The sequence below is a fragment of the Bufo bufo genome, chromosome 4, assembly GCF_905171765.1.
Source record: "Bufo bufo chromosome 4, aBufBuf1.1, whole genome shotgun sequence".
In the NCBI taxonomy this organism is placed as follows: domain Eukaryota; kingdom Metazoa; phylum Chordata; class Amphibia; order Anura; family Bufonidae; genus Bufo; species Bufo bufo.
In genome coordinates this window covers 503,325,062-503,347,159 of record NC_053392.1, presented here as the reverse complement: position 1 = coordinate 503,347,159, position 22,098 = coordinate 503,325,062, and the positions used below count along the sequence as shown (strand labels likewise).

At 45.6% G+C, this 22,098-nt stretch overlaps 1 protein-coding gene across 1 annotated transcript in view; it reads left to right on the top strand.

Moving 5' to 3' along the window:
* Nucleotides 1–22,098, top strand: part of NPHP1 (nephrocystin 1) — a 95,286-nt gene that overhangs the window by 49,768 nt on the left and 23,420 nt on the right. Inside the window, 2 exon segments of the mRNA XM_040429633.1 lie at nt 765–847; nt 16,219–16,295. Of these exon segments, the coding sequence (XP_040285567.1) occupies nt 765–847; nt 16,219–16,295 (160 nt within the window).

Here is a 22,098-nt window from a genome sequence, read left to right as displayed (position 1 = left end):
GACCGCATCACATGATCAAGCACGTGATCCCACCTCAGGTCTCAACTCTATCTACTAGATAATGTGGAAACGCAAGTAACCACGCCTCCTAAGTACGTTACCGGAGGAAATGCATTACCTGCAAAGAACATACAAGACTATTGGTATACAGTATATGGACCCGCCGCATTACCGCCTATAGATGTAGGCTATATAAATAAAAAAACTAAAAACAGCTGGGCCATAACTCAACCCCCACTGATGAGACCAATTATAAAATGTATTATAATGCCAAAAATAAATGCCAGTAAAAAGACACAAAATCAATCACTTATATACAAATGCAGTATAAAGTGCTCACATTACCTCTAATAAATAAGTGTTCATATTAAGATACATAATTACAATTGTGATAACATATGAAGATATATGAAGGAAATATATGACGACAAAAAGTTAAGAGTTGAGGAAATAATCCCCAAAATCATAATAAATATATAATAATGTAGAATTCATAATAACCATGACAACCCAGTGAACCGAGTGTAAAAAACGCAAAATGTGAAAAGGGCCAGTGCAGTGCCATAAAGTGACAAGTGCTGTGAAAACGATACAGTACATCAAAATTACAAGACTTTTCCAAAATGTTGTAACTGTTCCCTTGTATATGACAGAATTCACCAGTATATATTACTAAAGTGAAAAAGAATCTGCTTTTATATGCGGTCAAATGTGAATATATAGCAGAATGGGCTAGCTGACATTGTTCTCTTCCTCCTCTGCAGTCAACAGGAGAGAGGGGAGAGTTAAGCTGTGGATGGACTTTTTTAAAACTCTTTGATGTGAATGGAATTCCATTACCTACCAGGTGGGTTGAAGACCTTTATGTTTCTGATATTAAAGAGTCACTGTACTTTCACAAAATGTAATTGAAAGAAAACTGTGTAATTAGCAAATGTCTAAATCACTTGATTTAAAAAATCTGTCTTTATCCACCTGGGAAAAAAAAAAACTGTAAAGTCATGGCCACTAGGGGTCTCACTTCCACCTAATTTGAAGTCCTCTGCCTCTTGTTAGGCAAGATCTGTGCCTGGTAACAGGGACTCAGAAGACGGCTCACAGGAAATGGGGTTGTGTCAGAGCTACCTGAGATCCTGAGCCTGATAAGAGAACTGCTTCTACACTGCTTCTGAAGAGCAAAGAAGCTCCTGTGTGTCTGACGAACGTGTTGCGGCCGGGCCCGTTCTGAGGACCGCAATGCACGGGCACTAACCGCGGGGCTGCCGCATGCGGATCACAGGCCCATTCACTTGAATGGGTTCCGCGATCCGCATCCGACTGTCCGCACCGCAAAAAAGTAGTACATGCACTACTTTTTTGCAGTGCGAAGGCACGGACAGAAAACCCACAGAAGCACACTGTAGTGCTTCTGTGGGCTTCTGATCCGTTACTCCGTTCCACACCACATCTCCCGGGTTGCGGACCCATGCGGGCTGCAATACAGCCACGGCCGGGTACATGAGCCCTAAGTCTGATTTCTCCCTCCTTATCGGCTTTCTGAGCTTTCTAGAACAAAACAAACATAGTGGAAAGTGAGGTCACTGCATACAGTACTGGCAGATTGCACAGAAAGGAGACGCTTCCTACTTGTGATAGAAATGCATCTAGCTGTGCAAATGAAACAGGGAATAATATGGCTGAGGAAGACATTAGGGGAGCCCAAAAAAGACCTATTCCTTAACAGTCATGATTCTACAATGAAGTAAATTAGGTATGCTTTAAAGTGAATGCTTTTCTTGGACATTGGGCATGTGACTCATCACATAGCTCATATTTGTCTATGTTTTACAATTTTTTTAATGTAATAGAAATAAGTTTCCTGCTGAGGCTGGTTATATAATGAGTAAAGATGATGGGTTAAAGGGATTCTGTCACCTCCCTTAACCGAAAATCCGATTTTAAAGCATTAATGTAGCTCAGCTTACCTTGAATAGGCTGTGCTCTTTTATCTTCTAATCCGTCCAGTAGTTTTTGATAAAATCGACTTTTATCTTTATGTAAATTATCCCTGAAGGTGCCCAGAGGGGCGTTATGTTTGCTTTAGTGTGCCCAGCACCGCCCCTCATTCGGTGCACAAGAGGCTGTGGGGCGGTTAGCAAGTCAGAAGAAAGGCGTTTTGTGCACCGAATGAGGGGCGGTGCTGGGCACACTAAAGCAAACATAACGCCCCTCTGGGCACCTTCAGGGATAATTTACATAAAGATAAAAGTCGATTTTATCAAAAACTACTGGACGGATTAGAAGATAAAAGAGCACAGCCTATTCAAGGTAAAATCGGATTTTCGGTTAAGGGAGGTGACAGAATCCCTTTAAGCTTTCGAATCTTTCTTGGTGGTAAATGCTTTGAATGTAGTATTCATTATCATCTCCAAAGCTACAAGTTACAGAATTCTCTTCTGATCAGAGGAGAATATTAATGTCTATAGACACACATATGCTGTAGAGTAAATGTTTTATCAGGTGAAGGTCCCGTAATCACTGCACGCAGATTCAGTGCAGCTGTCAGCGACTGCTTATATACCAATATGACCAATTATAAGTTCTCCAATAAAGTCCAGTCCTCGATTCTTCCCAAATGTCCCATAGACTTAAATAAGGAGAGTGGCACCTGTAGGCAGGTCCACCTTTGCACTGAAGCAACAAGCAGCAATTTTGTATTCATACAGGTTGAAGAAAAAAAAATTCTGATATTTTTTTCTTCAGAGGTCCGTCAATAACTCCTCCATAGCACAAAACATTGACTATGCTATCTGCAGCGGGTGTCATCAGTAGTATACAACTAGCTCCAATGCCGCCTCTTCATCCTCTTTGTTGCCATTGTTTGTGGCATCTATGGCTAGATAGAGGAAGGAGGATTCCTCTGTCACCTCACTGACACCCGTGAGAAATGACCACAGGGTGCCAATAGGTTTCCATGGCAGTCGAAGACCTAATGAAGGCACCCAAATCTCCCAACTTTGCACTCATATTATGGCTTTCAGGATTCAGCGATCAAAAAAAATCACTGCTTCAGTGAGGCGGCTAGAAGTGGCGGACAGGCGTGCGTGATGCTGCTCTGCTATAAGTCTGCAGGGTTGCTTAAAATAGATGAGTGCAATGCTCTGCTGCCCCATAGACCTGGTCATACAGTGAGGAGGACCTTTGTCCCAGAGGTCATGGAGTTCCCAGCGGTGAAGTCTCAGTGGTCTTACATTTATCACATATCCTGTGTATAGTTAGTAAATATTACTAATGGGAAAAACCCTTTAAAGTGGGGTCCCCCCTAATACCTGCAAAAATTAAACATCACCGTTAAATGTAAGTCATTGTAATGTAAAGGTACATCATCTTCTGTCAGATTGGTATAAATTACATTCATCTGAGCTGCCATGTCCCTGCATTTCTTTATGCTACGCTATTTCTCTATCCATGTCCCACATTGGCCCATATTTACTAATGTGAGTGCACCTAGATTTTAGTATAAATGGCGCATCTAGGTTTTAGAGAACGTTCCTGCACCTAGCCCTAAAAAGGCGCATGGCTTAACAGAAAAGAGAGTGGCCTATGAGGTGCCTCAAAATAAGCCAGCCAATAGGTATGCAGAGACAAAAGTGTCTATCCCTGCATCATATTCCTCATCCATGAGCCTCTGGGAGCAACAGGGGCGTTGCTGTTACTCTTAGACTCAGCTCTCTCTGCCACGCCCCCTGCACTTCGATTGTCAAGGCCAGGCAGTGTAAACATCATCATTCCTGGCCCTGTCAATCAAAGTGTAGAGGGCGCAGCAGTTGCAGAGAGAGCAGAGCCTCTAGCTGTAACGGTAAGGCCCCCGTTGCTCCTAGAGGCTCATGTGCATATATTAAAACATAATTTTTCTCAGCAATGCAGGCAGGTATGAACATGGGACCAACTTCAGGTTCCAAGCGCACATGTAACAGGTCAGCCAGTGTCATAGGTACAAATCTGCTGACTGATGCCCTTTAAGTCATTGTAAAATAGTAACATAGTTTATTAGGCTACATGCACACGAACGTTGTTTGTTTCCGTGTCCGTTCCGTTTTTTCCCCCGGATAGGATGCGGACCCATACTTTGCAAAACACATACGGTCGTGTGCATGTAGCCTAAGGCTGAAAAAAGACATCTGTCCATCCAGTTCAGCCTTTTATCCTGCAAGTTGATCCAGAGGAAGGCAAAAACAACCCCTGTGAGGTAGAAGCCAATTTTTTTTCACTTTAGGCTACATACACACAACAATGTTTGTTTCCGTGTCCGTTCTGTTTTTTTTGCGGATAGGATACGGACCCATTCATTTCAATAGGTCCGCAAAAAATGTCCGTTCCGTAGCCCCGCAAAAAAAATAGAACATATCCTATTCTTGTCCGTTTTAGGCATTGTTACAATGGATCTGCAAAAAAAAATAAAACGGATGGCATACAGATGTCATCCGTTTTTTTTTTGCAGATCCGCAATTTGCTAACTGCAAAACACATACGGTCGTGTGCATGTAGCCTTAGGGGGAAAAAAATCCTTCCCGACTCCAATCAGGTAATCAGAATAACTCCCTGGATCGATGACCCCTCTCTAGTAGCTATAGCCTGTAATATTATTACACTCCAGAAATACATCCAGGCCCCTCTTGAATTCCTTTATTGTACTCACCATCACCACCTCCTCAGGCAGAGAGTTCCATAGTCTCACTGCTCAAGTCTCCCAAAAAAGAGTTATCACTTTGCGTTTCCAGACCCCCTAATTCTGACTGTGAAGTGATCTAATCCTCCATTCTTGTATTGTTGCATAGTTTAGCCAATTTGCCATTTAGGAGTCGGGTAGCGCACCGTGACAACCCTTTTGAAAACTAAGACAGTAGCCATATTGTCTCTCACTCAAGTCTCCTTGAAACCTACTTAAAGGGGTATTCCGGTTACATAAAGTTATTCCCGATCCGCAGGATAGGGGATAACTATTAGGTCATTAGGGTCCTACCTCTGGGACCCCCGCCGATCACAAAAATGGATGCCCCATACCCCCTGCAGCCCCCTGGAAAGAACGGAGTGGCCAGTCGGGCATTCATTTCTGTGTGAATTCCGGAGACAGCCGAGCATTGTACTCCGCTATCTCCGGAACTCCCATAGAAATGAGTGGTGGGGCCACGTGCATGACTGACCTGGCGGTCTGTTCATTTCTGGGGCTGTTGTTGTGATTGGTGGGGGTCCCAGAGGTAGGACCCCTCAATGATCTAATAATTATCCTGTGGATAAGAGATGTAACCAGAATGCCCCTTCTTTTACCATCTTGACAGAAGAGAACAAATCCTCCCATTTACTTGATTTTTTAAGGAAACGCGCTCCAGTATTGTCACATGTGCTTGGCTTGTTAGAAATCCGAATTATCCCCTCTAGGCAGAAAATGATTTTAATTATGAACTGCAACAAAGTTAATTTCAAGTATAGAAAGTAGTTAGGAACACTAAAGCGGTGTAATAATTGGAAAAGGGAAATGACTAAGCCCAAAAAGGCTCATAATCTTGAAGTCAAATAGTTTTATTAGATTGTAAAGCAGAATATACAAGCCAGAAGAATTCTCAGTAGCTCATTGTCCAGAAGCTGAGTGCAAACCTCCTCCAGTCCTGGCTGCTGATGCCTTTACTGTACGTTATATAATCAGCACTCTGCGGCTATTGTGATTTATGTGTGGTTTACAACCCGTTTACTGACTTGGAATGTGCTGGAGATTACAAGACCGTGATCATACACTGTATTAATGAAAGGCTTTAACATATTTACATACACTAGTCCTGTGGACAATGTTAGGCTTCGTTCACATCTGAATTGGAGGCTCCATTAGAAACCTCAAAAAGACAGACAAAATAGTTCATTCATTTTTTTTATTTCCATTTGGCTTGCGTTGAGTTTTTTGTGTGTCTGTAAAAGTTGGGAAGAAGTATGGGAAGACCAACGCAGATGTGAACATAGCCTAAATAAGAAAAACAAAGTTCCAAATAGTTTCTCCTACTATGAGCGCTGCAGGTTTCAGGTGAAGCGGGTCCTGTTCACACCAATTTCAAAAACACAGCAAAAAAACGCGCTGCTCTAATTTAGCAGGAACAGATCAAGCCAGTCCAAAATGCATAGAAAGTTTCTTGATGTAGTCAATCACAGGCACATGAAAATTCTTGTGATTTTATGACATTTTGGAAGTACAATAAATGCTGGATATTTGAAAGTAGTTGCGGTACTTCACTATTCCTTGCTCCTTTTCTGGTCAAATATAGGACAAAACATTACAGAAATTGGTGCAGCACAATGGTAAATGCAATTGACAATATATGGCTAAACCCTCACTCTGATTTTAAAAATGAGACTTTCGACAATATATTCTTATATCAAGAACATACCGGAGCCCGCGCACCTCGTCAAGGTCTCTCATAGTGGCACGGGACCTAACGCTAACGTACCTGTGCCAGTGGGCAACTACAGGGGCCGCATGGGTCATTACAGGCGCTTGAGGTCCGACACACAGTAAACAGCTCCCAGGTTACCTCTGGCGTGAAATTACACATACAATGGGAGGAGGCTGTGAGTTCCACTGATCACTAACTCAAGTGGTGCAGGGCACACAGGTGCACTTAAATAATACAACCTGGACTTCCACACCTCCAGGTACACATACTGTATGCCGACAAACTCACTAAATGACGTGGTCTTGAACGGCGAAAAAAATGCTCAAATACCCCAAATGCTGTTGCACATTTCTAAAGGTAGGAGCAAATTCCGCACATGTGATCCGTTGCTAGCAGTAATCCCCAACAATGGAGGATGCCAGCAACGGACCACATGTACCACAAAAACATCCTACACAGGTCTTAAAAAGCAGTAAATGCTCAAACCCCCAGATGCTGTTACGCATTTCTAACTGGGGGCAGGGGAGGGTTGGCAGCCTTAGTCCTGGGGGGCAAATCCAGTCAAGTGGCCCATTGCACCACCGAATCAGCTCACCATCCACGCCCACCTTTTTCTTGTTTTATAACGGATATTGATGTTATGAAGCAAGACAAATATGATACAATGTGGTAAATGTTGTGTTAGTAAATGTTTGCTGGTTTTAGGTCATATTTTTCAAAAGGCAGTGTTTACAGTAAAAGGTTTGCAGAGACATGCTATAGACACCAGAACTACTACGTTTAGCTGTTGTGGTTCTGGTGACTATAGTGTCCCTTAATATAGAGAAAAAATAAGAATCAGCACAAAAGTATCAAATAAAATGGCTGTATCATTATTCTAAAAATTAAAAAAAAAGCACAACTTCTGACACAAATATATAGTATTTTGCAGATTACTTTTTTTTTTTTTTTAAATGTGCAGATAGTACTGTACCCCTCCAGCCACCCCTCCCCCCCTTCTCCAACCACCCAGCATCCTTACTCACATAAAACAAGTAATATATGTAATATAGCTTACAGTGACTTACTGTAAATACTTCCAGTTCTGAAGACTCCAGCAGGCTCAGGATCAGTGCTCTGGGCAGCTGGGCTCAGGGTGCAAGTGGGCACCGCTCTGCAGTTCAGGAAGGAGACCGGGGCTCACCCTAGCGTTGCAGTGCCTCTGTGTGACGCCACGGTGTGCGGCGTACGCAAAGGGCAGGGGAGATCAGGAGGAGGAGCAAGCAAGTACCGTATTTTTTGCCCTATAAAACGCACCGGCCCATAAGACGCACCTAGGTTTTAGAGGGGGACAATAAGAAAAAAATATTTTTCATTATACCTCGGGTCAGACCACCAATCAGATCCCCAATAAGATCCCCAATGTTAAAAAGACCTCAGATCAGACCCCCAATCAGACCTCAGCTCAGACGCCAATATGAATGACCCCAAATCAGACCTCAGATAAGAGCCCCATGCCTCTCATCATCCCCCAGTAGCCTCATATCAGCCCCCACCCAGTGCCTCTCATCTGCCCCCAGTGCCTCTCATCAGTCCCCAGCAGCCTCGCCATCAGCCTCCAGTGCCTCTCATCAGCCCCCAGCAGCCTCTCCATCAGCCCCCAGTAGCTTCTCAGTCCCCAGCAGCCTCTCCATCAGCCCCCAGTGCCTCTCATCGGCCCCCAGTGCCTCTCATCGGCCCCCAGTGCCTCTCATCGGCCCCCAGTGCCTCTCATCGGCCCCCAGTGCCTCTCATCTGCCCCCAGTGCCTCTCATCTGCCCCCAGTGCCTCTCATCTGCCCCCAGTGCCTCTCATCTGCCCCCAGTGCCTCTCATCTGCCCCCAGTGCATCTCATCTGCCCCCAGTGCATCTCATCTGCCCCCAGTGCATCTCATCTGCCCCCAGTGCATCTCATCTGCCCCCAGTGCATCTCATCTGCCCCCAGTGCCTCTCATCTGCCCCCAGTGCATCTCATCTGCCCCCAGTGCATCTCATCTGCCCCCAGTGCATCTCATCTGCCCCCAGTGCATCTCATCTGCCCCCAGTGCATCTCATCTGCCCCCAGTAGCTTCTCAGCCCCGAGCAACCTCTCCATCAGCCCCCAGTGCCTCTCCATCAGCCCCCAGCAGCCTCTCCATCAGCCCCCAGCAGCCTCTCATCAGCCCCCAGCAGCCTCTCATCAGCCCCCAGCAGCCTCTCATCAGCCCCCAGCAGCCTCTCATCAGCCCCCAGCAGCCTCTCCATCAGTCCCCAGTAGCTTCTCAGCCCCAGCAGCCTCTCCATCAGCCCCCAGTGCCTCTCATTAGCCCCAGCAGCCTCTCCATCAGCCCCCAGTGCCTCTCATCAGCCCCCAGTGCCTCTCATCAGCCCCCAGTGCCTCTCATCAGCCCCCAGTGCCTCTCATCAGCCCCCAGTGCCTCTCATCAGCCCCCAGTGCCTCTCATCAGCCCCCAGTGCCTCTCATCAGCCTCCAGCAGCCTCTCATCAGCCCCCAGCAGCCTCTCCATCAGTCCCCAGTAGCTTCTCAGCCCCAGCAGCCTCTCCATCAGCCCCCAGTGCCTCTCATTAGCCCCAGCAGCCTCTCCATCAGCCCCCAGTGCCTCTCATTAGCCCCAGCAGCCTCTCCATCAGCCCCCAGTGCCTCTCATCAGCCCCCAGTGCCTCTCATCAGCCCCCAGTGCCTCTCATCAGCCCCCAGTGCCTCTCATCAGCCCCCAGTGCCTCTCATCAGCCTCCAGCAGCCTCTCATCAGCCCCCAGCAGCCTCTCCATCAGTCCCCAGTAGCTTCTCAGTCCCCAGTAGCTTCTCAGCCCCAGCAGCCTCTCCATCAGCCCCCAGTGCCTCTCATTAGCCCCAGCAGCCTCTCCATCAGCCCCCAGTGCCTCTCATTAGCCCCATCAGCCTCTCCATCAGCCCCCAGTGCCTCTCATTAGCCCCAGCAGCCTCTCCATCAGCCCCCAGTGCCTCTTCATCAGCCCCCAGTGCCTCTCATCAGCCCCCCAGTGCCTCTCATCAGCCCCCAGTGCCTCTCATCAGCCCCCAGTGCCTCTCATCAGCCCCCAGTGCCTCTCATCAGCCCCCAGTGCCTCTCATCAGCCTCCAGCAGCCTCTCATCAGCCCTCAGCAGCCTCTCCATCAGTCCCCAGTAGCTTCTCAGCCCCCAGCAGCCTCTCCATCAGCCCCCAGTGTCTCTCATCTGCCCCCAGCAACCTCTCCATCAGCCCCCAGTGCCCTCACCAGCCCCCAGAAGTGTCCATCAGCCTCATAAATATAAAAAAAACAAAAAAAACACTTACCCTTTCTGCTCCTGGACGCCGCTGTTCCTCTCCTCCAACGCGATCTGCATCCTCCTGCTGTCGGCTGTGCTGTGAAAGCTGCGCATAGCATGAAGTCACAGAGCACCTTACACCTGTGCGCAGCCCTGCACAACTGACAGCCTGGGCTAATGCAAGGATTTTTGCCAACACAAGCGAAAGCTACATTTTGGCGCCCCCTCCACCACCACCACCACCACCACCAGAACTCGGTGGGAGTGATGTAAAAAGGAGGGGGTGATGTGACATGGAGGGGGGAGAAATGTGACATGGGGAGGGATGAGAAATGTGACACAAAGGGGGGAGAAATGTGACACGGGGAGGGATGAGAAATGTGACACGGGGAGGGATGAGAAATGTGACACGGGGAGGGATGAGAAATGTGACATGGGGTGGGATGAGAAATGTGACACAGAGGGCGGAGAAATGTGACACCGAGGGCAGAGAAATGTGACACCGAGGGGGGAGAAATGTGACACGGAGGGGGGAGAAATGTCACATTTCTCCCCCTCCATGTCACATCACCCCCTCCATGTCACAAATCACCTCTCCCCCTATGTCACATTTCTCCCCCTCCATGTCACATTTCTCCCCCTCCATGTCACATTTCTCCCCCTCCATGTCACATTTCTCCCCCTCCATGTCACATTTCTCCCCCTCCATGTCACATTTCTCCCCCTCCATGTCACATTTCACCCCCCTATGTCACATTTAACCCCCCAGTCACATTTAACCCCCCCAGTCACATTTAACCCCCCCAGTCACATTTCTCCCCCTCCATGTCAAATTTCTCCCCCCCCATGTCACATTTCACCCCCCCATGTCACATTTCACCCCCCAGTCACATTTCTCCCTCTCCATGGCACATTTCACCCCCTCCCATGTCATCCCTCTCCCCCTCTATTAATGTTGTGTAAAAAACATTATGCTCACCAGGCCCTGGTCCCCTCTGCAGCAGCTCCCCTTCTCCTCTGTGTGGTCCTGGTATCTTCTCTCTGGGCTCCCGACAAGTTGTTGAGGACCTATCCCACTCAGCCAATCAGTTGCCGCAGCTGTGTCATGTGTCAGGCCAGTGATTGGCTCAGCAGGAGTGGGAAAGGTCCTTAACAACTTGTTGGGAGCCCAGAGAGAAGATACCAGGACCAGACCGGCGGTGCGCAAGTCCTCTGCGGCCATTTTTAACATGCTTTAGGGCGGCCTGGGGGCAATTGCCTCCCTACCCCTTCCCAGCCCGCCCCTGACTGGGGGAGCAAATGCTGCACATGTGATCACAGCAATCACCAGCCAAAATGCATACAATGGAGGATGCTCGCAGCGGACCACATGTACCAGAAAGACAAAGCAGTATAGCCCAATGTGTGGATGTGATTGATTATATAAGGCAAAACATTACAGAAATTGGTGCACCCCAATGGTAAATGCAATTGACAATATATGGCTAATATAGGAGCAGAGATTCGTTTGGAGTCCACACCTGATAAATCAGTGATTAACTACTTCAAGAGACTTTGGCCTCATGCACACGATCGTTGTTCTGGTCCGCATCCGAGCCACAATTTTTGCGGTTCGGGGGCAGACCTATTCACTTCAATGGGGCCGCAAAAAAAAATATATAACATGTCCTATTCTTGTCCGTTATGCGGACAAGAATAGGCATTTCTACAATGGGCCGCCCGTTCCGTTCCGCAAATTGCTGAAGGCACACGGACGGCTTCCGCTTTTTGAAATTTGCGGACCGCAAAAAACGGAACGGTCGTGTGCATGAGGCCTTTCTCTGTATTTTAAACTGGCTTGATCTGTTTCTGTAGCGCGTTTTTGTCTTGTGTTTTTAAAGCCAAAGGTCACCTGTACACCTTGCCGATTACGCTCGGTTTTCTGCGCAGATTCTCATGTGGAAAAAATTATGTGTAATACAGTTTCAGCAAAGTATATGAGATTAGGCAAAAATTTTAGCTCTGTGCGGAAATTGACCTGCCCTGTGGATTTTGAAATCCGCAGCATGTCAATACTTTGTGCAGTTCTTTTGGTGCAGATTTCACCCTTTTCACCCGCATCAAATCCGCAAGTAAAATATGCAGTTTTGGGGGCAGAGTTGATGTCTGGAAATGCACGGACATTGGTGCTGAATTTCAGCAAAATACCCTGCAACCGTGTGTAGGTAGTTGAAAGGTGTCTGTACATAATTCAGATTACGTGCCCTTTTTCACACAGATTTTGATGCAGAAAACCCACAGCATAATACAGTACCAGCAAAGTGAATGAGTTCTGCCAAATCTCATGTACACAGTGCATATTTTGTACGTGTGGAAATTGGCCTGCTGTGCGGATTTTAAAATCTGAAGCATGTCAATAGTTTGTGCCATTCCCTACCTTATGTAGAATGGTTTTCCCCATAGACTTCAATTAGGTAGTTAAAATAAACAGAAAATCTGCAACAAAACTGCATAAAACTCACACAAAAAATACACAAAAACTACAATAAACATTGTGCGTTTAAATGTGTTTTTGTGTGTGTTTTGATGCTGTTTTGATGCGGATTTTCTGAATTCAAGTCTGTACTGTATATAGGTAGCCTAACAGTCATAGTGAGCCTTTGTGGTACCACCAACCCCTGACTTGATTATGACACTGCAGTCTTGGTGATTCTTTCTGCCAATGCATGGAATGTCATGCCCTGTCCTCCTTAAGAGCTCATGCACAGCTGTTCTGTTCATTGGGGACCACAATTTTCTGCAGCAGACGGATGCAGACGCATTCAATTTGAATGGGTCCGTGATCTGTCCACAACGCAAAAAAATAGAAAGAAACCAGAAAGAAGCCCTACGTAGTGCTTCCGCGGGGTTCCGTGCCTCCGTTCCGCACCGCACCTTCTGGATTGCGGACCCATTCAATGGGCTGGTGCCCGTATATTGCGGTCCCGTATTATTTCATACAGATTGGAGTAGGTACCCCCGCTCCTGTGAGAACCGCGGCCTTCTCACAGTTATCCCTAGGCCGAGTGATGACATGTTCATGTGTCACGTGGCCTAGGAGCAGCTCAGCGCCATTCAAGTGAATGGGGCTGAGGTGTGATACCAAGCACAGCCACTAAACAATGTACGGCGCTTTGCTTGGAGAGCTGCATGGCGGCAGTGGTGCTCACAGGAGCCCCGGTGCCTTCTCAAAACGGCTGATCGGCGGGGGTACCAGGTGTCAGAACCTCACCAATCAGATACTGATGACCTATGCAGAGGGTAAGTCAATAGTGTTGAAAATTAATTTGGATTAAAAGTGGCATTGGTAATAACAGAGTATACTACAGGGGACCTGTCACCACAAAATGCACTGCAATCTGAAAGCGCCATGTTGTAGAGCAGGAGAAGCCGAGCAGCTTGATATATATTTTTGTGGGAAAATATTCAGTGAAACCTGTCATTTATATGTTTTGCAGCCCGATGAACAGCTATCGGTACAGGCAGGAGGTGCTGTGTGTATAAGTGTGTATAGAGAGATAGCACCTCCCTCCTGTACCGGTAGCTGTTAGAAAAAGCAAAGATATAAACGTATAAATGACAGGTTTTACTGAATCTTTTCCGACAAAAACGATATATCAATCTGCTCGGCTCCTCCTGCTCTACAACATGGTGCTTTCAGATTGCAGTGCATTTTGTGGTGACAGGTCCTCTTTAAGCAACAGAAACGTCTTAAGTTTACTTATACATTTAGGCTACTTTCACACTAGCGTTTTCATTTCCGCTATTGAGATCCGTTATAGGATCTCATTAGCGGATGAAAACGCTTCAGTTTTGTCTCCAGTCATTGTCAATGGGGACAAAACTGAACTGAATGAAACAGAGTGCACCAGAATGCATTCCGTTCCGTTTGGTTGCGCTCCCATCGCGGACAGAATAACACTCCGTCCTGACACTCAATGTACGTCAATGGGGACAGATCCGTTTTCTCTGACACAATAGAAAACGGATCCGTCCCCCATTGACTTTCAATGGTGTTCATGATGGATCCGTCATGGCTATAGAAGACATAATACAACCGGATCCTTTCATGGCGGATGCATGCAGTTGTATTATTGTAATGGAAGCATTTTTGCAGATCCATGACGGATCCGTCCTGACACACAATGTAAGTCAACGGGGACGGATCCGTTTTCTCTGACACAATAGAAATGACAGATCTGCAAAAAAACTCTAGTGTGAAAGTATATATATAGTTCCAAAGATACCAGCACGCGATCACCTCTGTTTCCATACAGCACTGTGCACTAGCTTTTACATACATGGCTCATGCATTAAAAGGGTTGTGTCACTTCAGCAAATAGCATTTATTATGTAGAGAAAGTTAATACAAGGCACTTACTAATGTATTGTGATTGTCCATCTTGTCTCCTTTGCTGGCTGGATTCATTTTTCCATCACATTATACACTGCTTGTTTCGAGCACCCTGTAATCCATCAATGGTGGCTGTCCTTGCACACTCTCTGGGGGCCGGGACCGTGGGAGCTCACATAGTCTAGTGCTTTTTACTATCATGTGCAAGCATGGCCACCACTGTTGGATTGCAGAGTGGCCGTAACCATGGAAACGAGCAGTGTGTAATGTGATGGAAAAATGAATCCAGCCAGCAAAGGAAGCAATATGGACAATCACAATACATTAGTAAGTGGCTTGGATTTACTTTCTCTACATAATGAATGCCACTTGCTGAAGTGAGACAACCGCTTTAAGCTCTTCAGGAAGAATGTGCTGTGATAGTCAAGCACATCCAGGAAGCTATAGTCCCAGGGACCGAATTGCAATTGCAATTATTTGGTGCTTTACAAATAAAGACGCTAGTACCAAAGATTGTGCAAGAAGTTCAGACTTTGCATTTGATTGCATATTTTGCACGATTGAAAAAGAAATTGTTGAGCTGCACCACATAGAAACATAGAAACATAGAATGTGTCGGCAGATAAGAACCATTTGGCCCATCTAGTCTGCCCAATATATCTGAATCCTATGAATAGTCCCTGGCCCTATCTTATATGAAGGATAGCCTTATGCCTATCCCATGCATGCTTAAACTCCTTCACTGTATTTGCAGCTACCACTTCTGCTATTCCATGCATCCACTACTCTCTCAGTAAAGTAATACTTCCTTATATTACTTTTAAACCTTTGCCCCTCTAATTTAAAACTATGTCCTCTTGTAGCAGTTTTTCTTCTTTTAAATATTCTCTCCTCTTTTACTTTGTTGATTCCCTTTCTGTATTTAAAAGTTTCTATCATATCCCCTCTGTCTCGTCTTTCTTCCAAGCTATACATATTAAGGTCCTTTAATCTTTCCTGGTAAGTTTTATCCTGCAATCCATGTACTAGTTTAGTAGCTCTTCTCTGAACTCTCTCCAAAGTATCAATATCCTTCTGGAGATATGGTCTCCAGTACTGCGCAAAATACTCCAAATGAGGTCTCACTAGTGCTCTGTAGAGCGGCATGAGCACCTCCCTCTTTCTACTGGTAATGCCTCTCCCTATACACCCAAGCATTCTGCTAGCATTTCGTGCTGCTCTATGACATTGTCTGCCTACCTTTAAGTCTTCTGAAATAATGACCCCTAAATCCCTTTCCTCAGATACTGAAGTTAGGACTGTATCACTGATTTTATATTCTTCTCTTGGGTTTTTACGCCCCAGGTGCATTATCTTGCACTTATCAACATTACATTTTAGTTGCCAGATGTTTGACCATTCCTCTAGTTTTCCTAAGTCCTTTTCCATTTGGTGTATCCCTCCAGGAACATCAACCCTGTTACAAATCTTTGTGTCATCAGCAAAAAGACGCACCTTACCATCGAGGCCTTCTGCAATTTCGCTGATAAAGACATTAAACAATATGGGTCCCAGAACAGATCCCATATTGTTTAATATCTATCAGCGAAATTGCAGAAGGTATGAACGTTGCCGATTGCATCATGGAGTGTTAATAATTGCCATCTGTCATGCAAGTCATAGGTGATCAAATAACAGATTGTAATCACATGGGGTCACATTTACTAAGGGACAATAGGCAAAAAATAGTCGCATGTCCCCTTTTTAACTGGCCGTGTGATGATATTTCGTCACACGGCCGGTTTTACGCCATGTCTGCCAGTTGGGCGGGGCAGGGGCTGTGCCAGGACTCCAGCCCAGGCAAACTTGCATACATTTATGCCTGGAAATGTTAGTTTTTATGCCAGGCACAAGGTCTGCCACAGATGCACCTAATTTATTAGACAAAACTAACAGCAACGCAAGGGGGAAACGAAGACCGACCTAAAAAGCCGGTCTTAGTAAATATACCCCATTATGTTGTTTGCAGAATTTTGGCGGCACTGAACGCACACTTACAGCATAGATTACTATAGGTTCCTGTTTCTATGTTTTTGCTTGCTGTTTTCTTGGATAGGACATGTTCTTTCAGTTTATTCTGCTTTCTTTTTATTTCTGTTTAGGACGTACGAACTGACGTTAAATGGTGGAACGCCGTATGAACGAGGGGTAGAAGTTGATCCATCTATATCGAGACGAGGTATGCACTGACAGTGTCACCAGTATTTTGTATTCTGGTCCCCAGAGGTGACTATAGCTTTAGTTTGAAGGATCCCCCACCGCTGTGCTCGGTAGCTGACCAATAGAATATTATTTTCACCAGGTTTCTATTCATGCAGCGGATAAACAGTTGCTCTGGAAAACTTCCACAGCAGTTCCATAAGAACTTGCAGGGAAATTGGCAGCACCAAGTCCACACCAATCCGTGTGGATTTTGGCACAGATTTGCTTGTCGATTTCACCTGCGGAAAACAGTCAAGCAGTGAAAATAATAGACACTGGGGCACATTTACAAAGGGACTTGCCAATATTTTAGGCATGAAATAGTCGCAAGTCCCCTTTTTTGACTGGACATTTGCCATAGATGTGCCTAATTTATTTCGAGGAGCATGCCTCGTCATAAAGTAGATGAATCTTACTGCAGGGCGGGCAAGGGGGAGACGAAGACCGGCATAAAATAGTCGCAAGTCCCCTTTTCTAACAGGTTGTGTGACAAAATGTAGTTGCATGGCCAGTTATACGTCGTGTCCGCCAGTTGGGCGTGTCGGAGGCCAAGACTTCAGCCCCGGCAAACTTACTAACATTTATGCCTGGAAACAGGTGTAAATGTTAGCGAAAAACTACGCCAGCCCGTTTTTACGCCAGGGGCAAGAACTGCCACAGATGTGCCTAATTTATGACAAGTTGTATGCCTGGTCATAAATTAGACAAATCTAACAGAAGCACAGAGGGAGAAACTAAAGTAAAGAAACTAAAAAAGAAACAAAATAAAAGAAACAAAAAAAACAAAAAAAAATAAACTATACTCACCCCTTCCCTGGCTCTCTTGACTGGTCTTATGCCAGTCTCTGTACAACTCGCCCTCCTGCAATGACATCTCGTCCCATATGATTGCTACAGCGGGTTGTTCAGAGACCGGCATGGGACCAGGCAAGGGAAGCATAGAAGCTATAGTTTATTTTTTTTCTTCTAAATTTAAAACTTGAAAATGTTGCTGTAGCAAATTCTGCAACAGTTGGGGGGGTTTGTTGTGGAACTTTGAACTTAATGGGAAAAAATCTGCAAAAAAACTGCGGAAAACCGCGCTGCTTGATACACCTCCTCCCTTCTTGGTACGGGTTACAAAAGGCACGGGGAAGGATCTGCAAGGGGTATACCCGAGGATCCCTCCTCTCTCCAACACTCCTGTGGGTAATTAAAGGGATTCTGTCACCTCGTTTTAGGTAATAGAGATGCGGACATGCCTTGCTAGATCGCCGCTAGCATGTCCGCAATATACCGGTCCTATAGGGCTGTGTCCTTTTATTTTGTTTAAAAAATTATTTTAAAGATATGTAAATTAGCCCTGTACGAACCTTCCTGGTGCCCAGCCACACCCCCCTGTGAAGGAGTCCAGCACCGCCTGTATCCACGAATCTCCTCCTTTCGTCACAGATTGCCGTAATCTCGCGATGCGATAGCTCGCGCATGCGCAGTGCTGGTATAGTGTTCCTTCCCTGTGCTGGCATCAGCGCATTGCAGCAATCTAACTGTGACGAAAGGAGGAGATTCGGAGGACGCAGGCGGTGCTGGGCTCCTTCACAGGGGGGCAAGGCTGGGCACCAGGAAGGTTAGTACAGCCCCTTGGGCTCCTTACAAGACTCATTTACATATCTCTAAAATCATTTTTTAAACAAAATAAACGGACACAGGCCTATAGGACCGGTATATTGCGGACAATCTAGCGGCAATCTAGCCGTGCATGTCTGCATCTCTATAACCTAAAATGAGGTGACAGAATCCCTTTAAAGGTCGCAACAATAGTGAAGCCCAGACTGCCACCGACACGTGCAAAGATTTATTGTACTTACAACAGTATCTCTGATAAAACGCATAAAACAATGGTATGCACACTTCAGTATCGCCCTTTAAAACTTGAAAATTTTGCTGTAGCAAATTCTGCAACAGTTGGGGGGGTTTGTTGTAGAACTTTGAACTTAATGGAAAAAAATCTGCAAAAATAACCCTGCAACATTTCTGCGTCAGAAACTGACAGGTGATTTTCTGCATGGACGATTTGCAGAGCGTGTGGATGAGATTTGTACACATTTCAATCGCTTTTCCCAGTGCACTGCACATTTTCTGTCTGCAAATCCAGATGAACCCAAAGGTGAATTAAAATTTTCAGAAATCTGCCATTAAAGTTTGATTCCGATGTAAAGAAACAGGAGCAGGCATTTTCCATTGTTTGTGGCAGTGCCCGGTGATACCATCTTTCTGGCGTAAAGTCCACACATTTACTACCACCCATCTGACATCAGCAGCACCTCTAGATCCTATATGGGTCATCTTTTGGTACATTGACCTGACTAGTAAACGTTGCACCACTGGTAGTAGGAAATTGTTATGTCTGATAGCAGCAGCAGCAGCAGCAGCAGTCAAGACTATCCTCCACACATGGATTGACCCCGCACCCCCACTGTTTAAGCTATTTCTCGAGAAAGTCTCCATCTTAATGAAGATGGACTGGGTGGAGGCGTCTTCCAGGAAGGAGATCCATGTGAAAAAATGGGAGAGCTTCATAGATATACTGCCCCTCCAGGTTAGAAGATGCATTCAGGAATGTTTTCAACTCACTTCCTGGTATCAGACGCGTGTCTTATTAAACGATCCGCCAATCTCAGAGATATGATTCTACTTGAGGGCTCAGCTGGGGTCCCTGCGGGCCGCGTGCTTGCTTGGGTTTTAAATCCACTGACTGTGGAGGAGAGGTGAACATGTTGGGCTACTGTTATGTTCTAATTACCCTGCGGTTTGTGGGGTGTCAAGTTATGGTTTCTGTATTACTAATCCCCCCCCCCCATAACCCATACTTTTCCCTTCCCCTTCACTCCCCTTCTCCACTTATATGGAAAAACCGGCTGATGTCGGAAGGTTGACGTAGTAGCTCCAATACATTACTCTGATTGTCTATGTTGGGACTTTTACAACTCCTATGAGTGGATATTTGGACACTCTGGTGCTGCCTTGCAGAAATTTGCTCTGTACTGCAGCCCTAAGTTGTAGGTATGAAAAGAAATGGGTGTGTGGTATATTATATTTTTGTGCCAAAGCCTCGAATGTCATCATAATTCCTTGATCATAAATATCACCTAGGGTTTTGGCTCCCATTACTCCCTGTATATTTGGTATGGACTGATTTCCCCACAAAGGTATGTCTGAAACTACCTCTGTAAATTTGGCTAGTAATTTAGCTTCTCTCCAGACCGTCTGGGCTAATTTATGTAAAGGTAGCATTAGTCTTTGGAATTTTGATGGCCCCTCCAATACCGACCACAAAGTATTGCATTTAAGATAAGGTTTAAGGAAGTCCTCTGAGGTAGGCAAGTCTTCTGTTGTGACCCAGGTGTTAATAAGCCTTAACTGGCTAGCTAGGTAATATATAAAATAATCCGATGTCCCTCTAATTTAGGACATCTCAACGTATCTAAGCTGAGTTTGGCACGGGATCTGCCCCATATAAAAACCCTGGTCATGGCATCTAATTTTTTGAACATTGATTTGGGTATATGCGTCTCTGCATGTTGAACGGTATATAGCACTTTTAGGAGTATATTCATTTTAACTAAGTTAATCCGCCCTGCCACCGAGATAGGCAACGGTTTCCAGTTGTTAAATTTTTTCCGGATATGTTCAATTAGCGGACACATATTAAGTGATAAAACCTGGGAATATCTCTTGGTGATTTTGACTCCTAGATATTTAAAGTTATCCACCACTTTCATCTGAGAGACATGTTAGGGTCCATTCCATTCTGCCCTGGTCAGTGGCATGTACACCGATTTCCCCCCGTTAATTCTCAGGCCCGAGTAGTCCCCAAATTCATCTATCAGATTCACCACATTGCTGAGAGACGATTTAGGTGATGACAGATATAAAATCATGTCATCAGCGTACAATCCTATTCGAACCTCCTTCTCCCCCATGGTTACTCCGGATATGTTATTGCTGTTTCTCACCTTAATGGCAAATAAAAGTGGTGATAAGGGGCAAACCCTGTCTCGTCCCTCTATGAAGGAGGAAACTGTACGACAATTCTCCATTGACCAGAAGCCTACTTAGCGGGTTGCTATACAGGATACTGATCCATCTAAGGAACTGAGGTCCAAACCCAAAGCCTCGATGACAGCCAGTTAGATATGACCATTCTATGGAATCGAATACTTTGGCTGCATCTAGTGACGCTAGTGCCCAGTCTGCATTCATGGAATATCCGAGCTGTGTAACCACCTGTACCCTTCTTATGTTCTCTGTGGTGGACTTCCCTGGCATAAAGCCTGTTTGGTCCTCGTGGATTAATGATAGAATTACCGGGTTAAGACGAGTGGCTAAAATTCTCATTAGGATTTTGTAGTCCACATTTAGCAGAGCTATGGGTCTATACAATCCGCAATCAAGAGAATGCTTGTCAGGTTTGAGCAGGAGTATTATGGTGGCTTCCTTAAACGACTCCAGTAAGTGTCCCGTTTCTAGAGCTGAGTGAAAGGTGGTCAGCAGTTGGGGGGGGGGGGCCAACACCTCTGCATATTTGGCGTATACTTCTTTGGGGAGCCCATCTGGGCCCCGGGATTTCCCGGTATTTAGATCTGCTATTGCCTGCAGTATCTCCTCCAAGCAAATAGGCTGATCCAATTGGGCACTTTGTGATGTGGTGAGTTTGGGGAGAGAAATGTCTTCTAAATAGGTAGCTATCTCCGTTTCGGATGCTGTTATATTGGATCTATATAAGTCTCGATAAAAATGTGTGAAGGTGCTGAGAATGGTTTCTTGAGTGCTGAGTACTTGTCCCATGTGATCCCTAATTGCTGAGTCATGTCGGATCAATTGGGCCAGCAGCTTAGCTGATTGATTTCCCAAGCAGTTTGTTTCCTAAAGAACAGTTTCCTATCAGCTTTATCTTTAAGTATTGCTAAGTATTGTCTCCCCGGCTCCAGCCACTCACTTCTGTTGGCGTCAGTCGGGTGACTAATACAGTCCTGATCAAAAGTTTAAGACCACTTGAAAAATGGCAAAAAAACATATTTAGCATGGCTGGATCTTAACAAGGTTCCAAGTAGAGTTTCAACATGCAACAAAAGAAATGGGAGTGAGACAAACATTTTTTGAGCATTCAATTTATTGAAAACAATGAATAAACTGAAACAGGCTGTTTTTCAGCTGAACAAAAGTTTAGGACCACACCTCCAAAAAAATCCTAAACCCCCTAAAACAGAAATCCAACTTCCAAACATGAACTCCGTAATGAGTAGCTCCGCCGTTATTGTTTATCACTTCAAAAATTCGTTTCGGCATGCTTGATGCAAGCGTTTCCATGAGGTGAGTGGGAACATTTCTCCAAGTGGTGAAGACGGCCGCACGAAGGCCATCTACTGTCTGGAACGGTTGTCCATTTTTGTAAACTTCCCTTGCCATCCATCCCCAAAGGTTCTCAATTGGATTTAGATCAGGGGAACACGCAGGATGGGCCAAAAGAGTGATGTTATTCTCTGGAAGAAGTCCCTTGTTCCTGCGGGCATTGTGTACTGTAGCGTTGTCCTATTGAAAAATCTAGTCGTTACCACACAGACGAGGGCCTTCAGTCATGAGGAATGCTCTCTGGATATAGCCAGCGGCCGTTTGACGCCCCTGAACTTCCTGAAGCTCCATTGTTCCACTGAAGGAAAAAGCACCCCAGACCATTATGGCACCCCCTCCACTGTGGCGCGTAGAAAACATCTCAGGTGGGATCTGCTTGTCATGCCAGT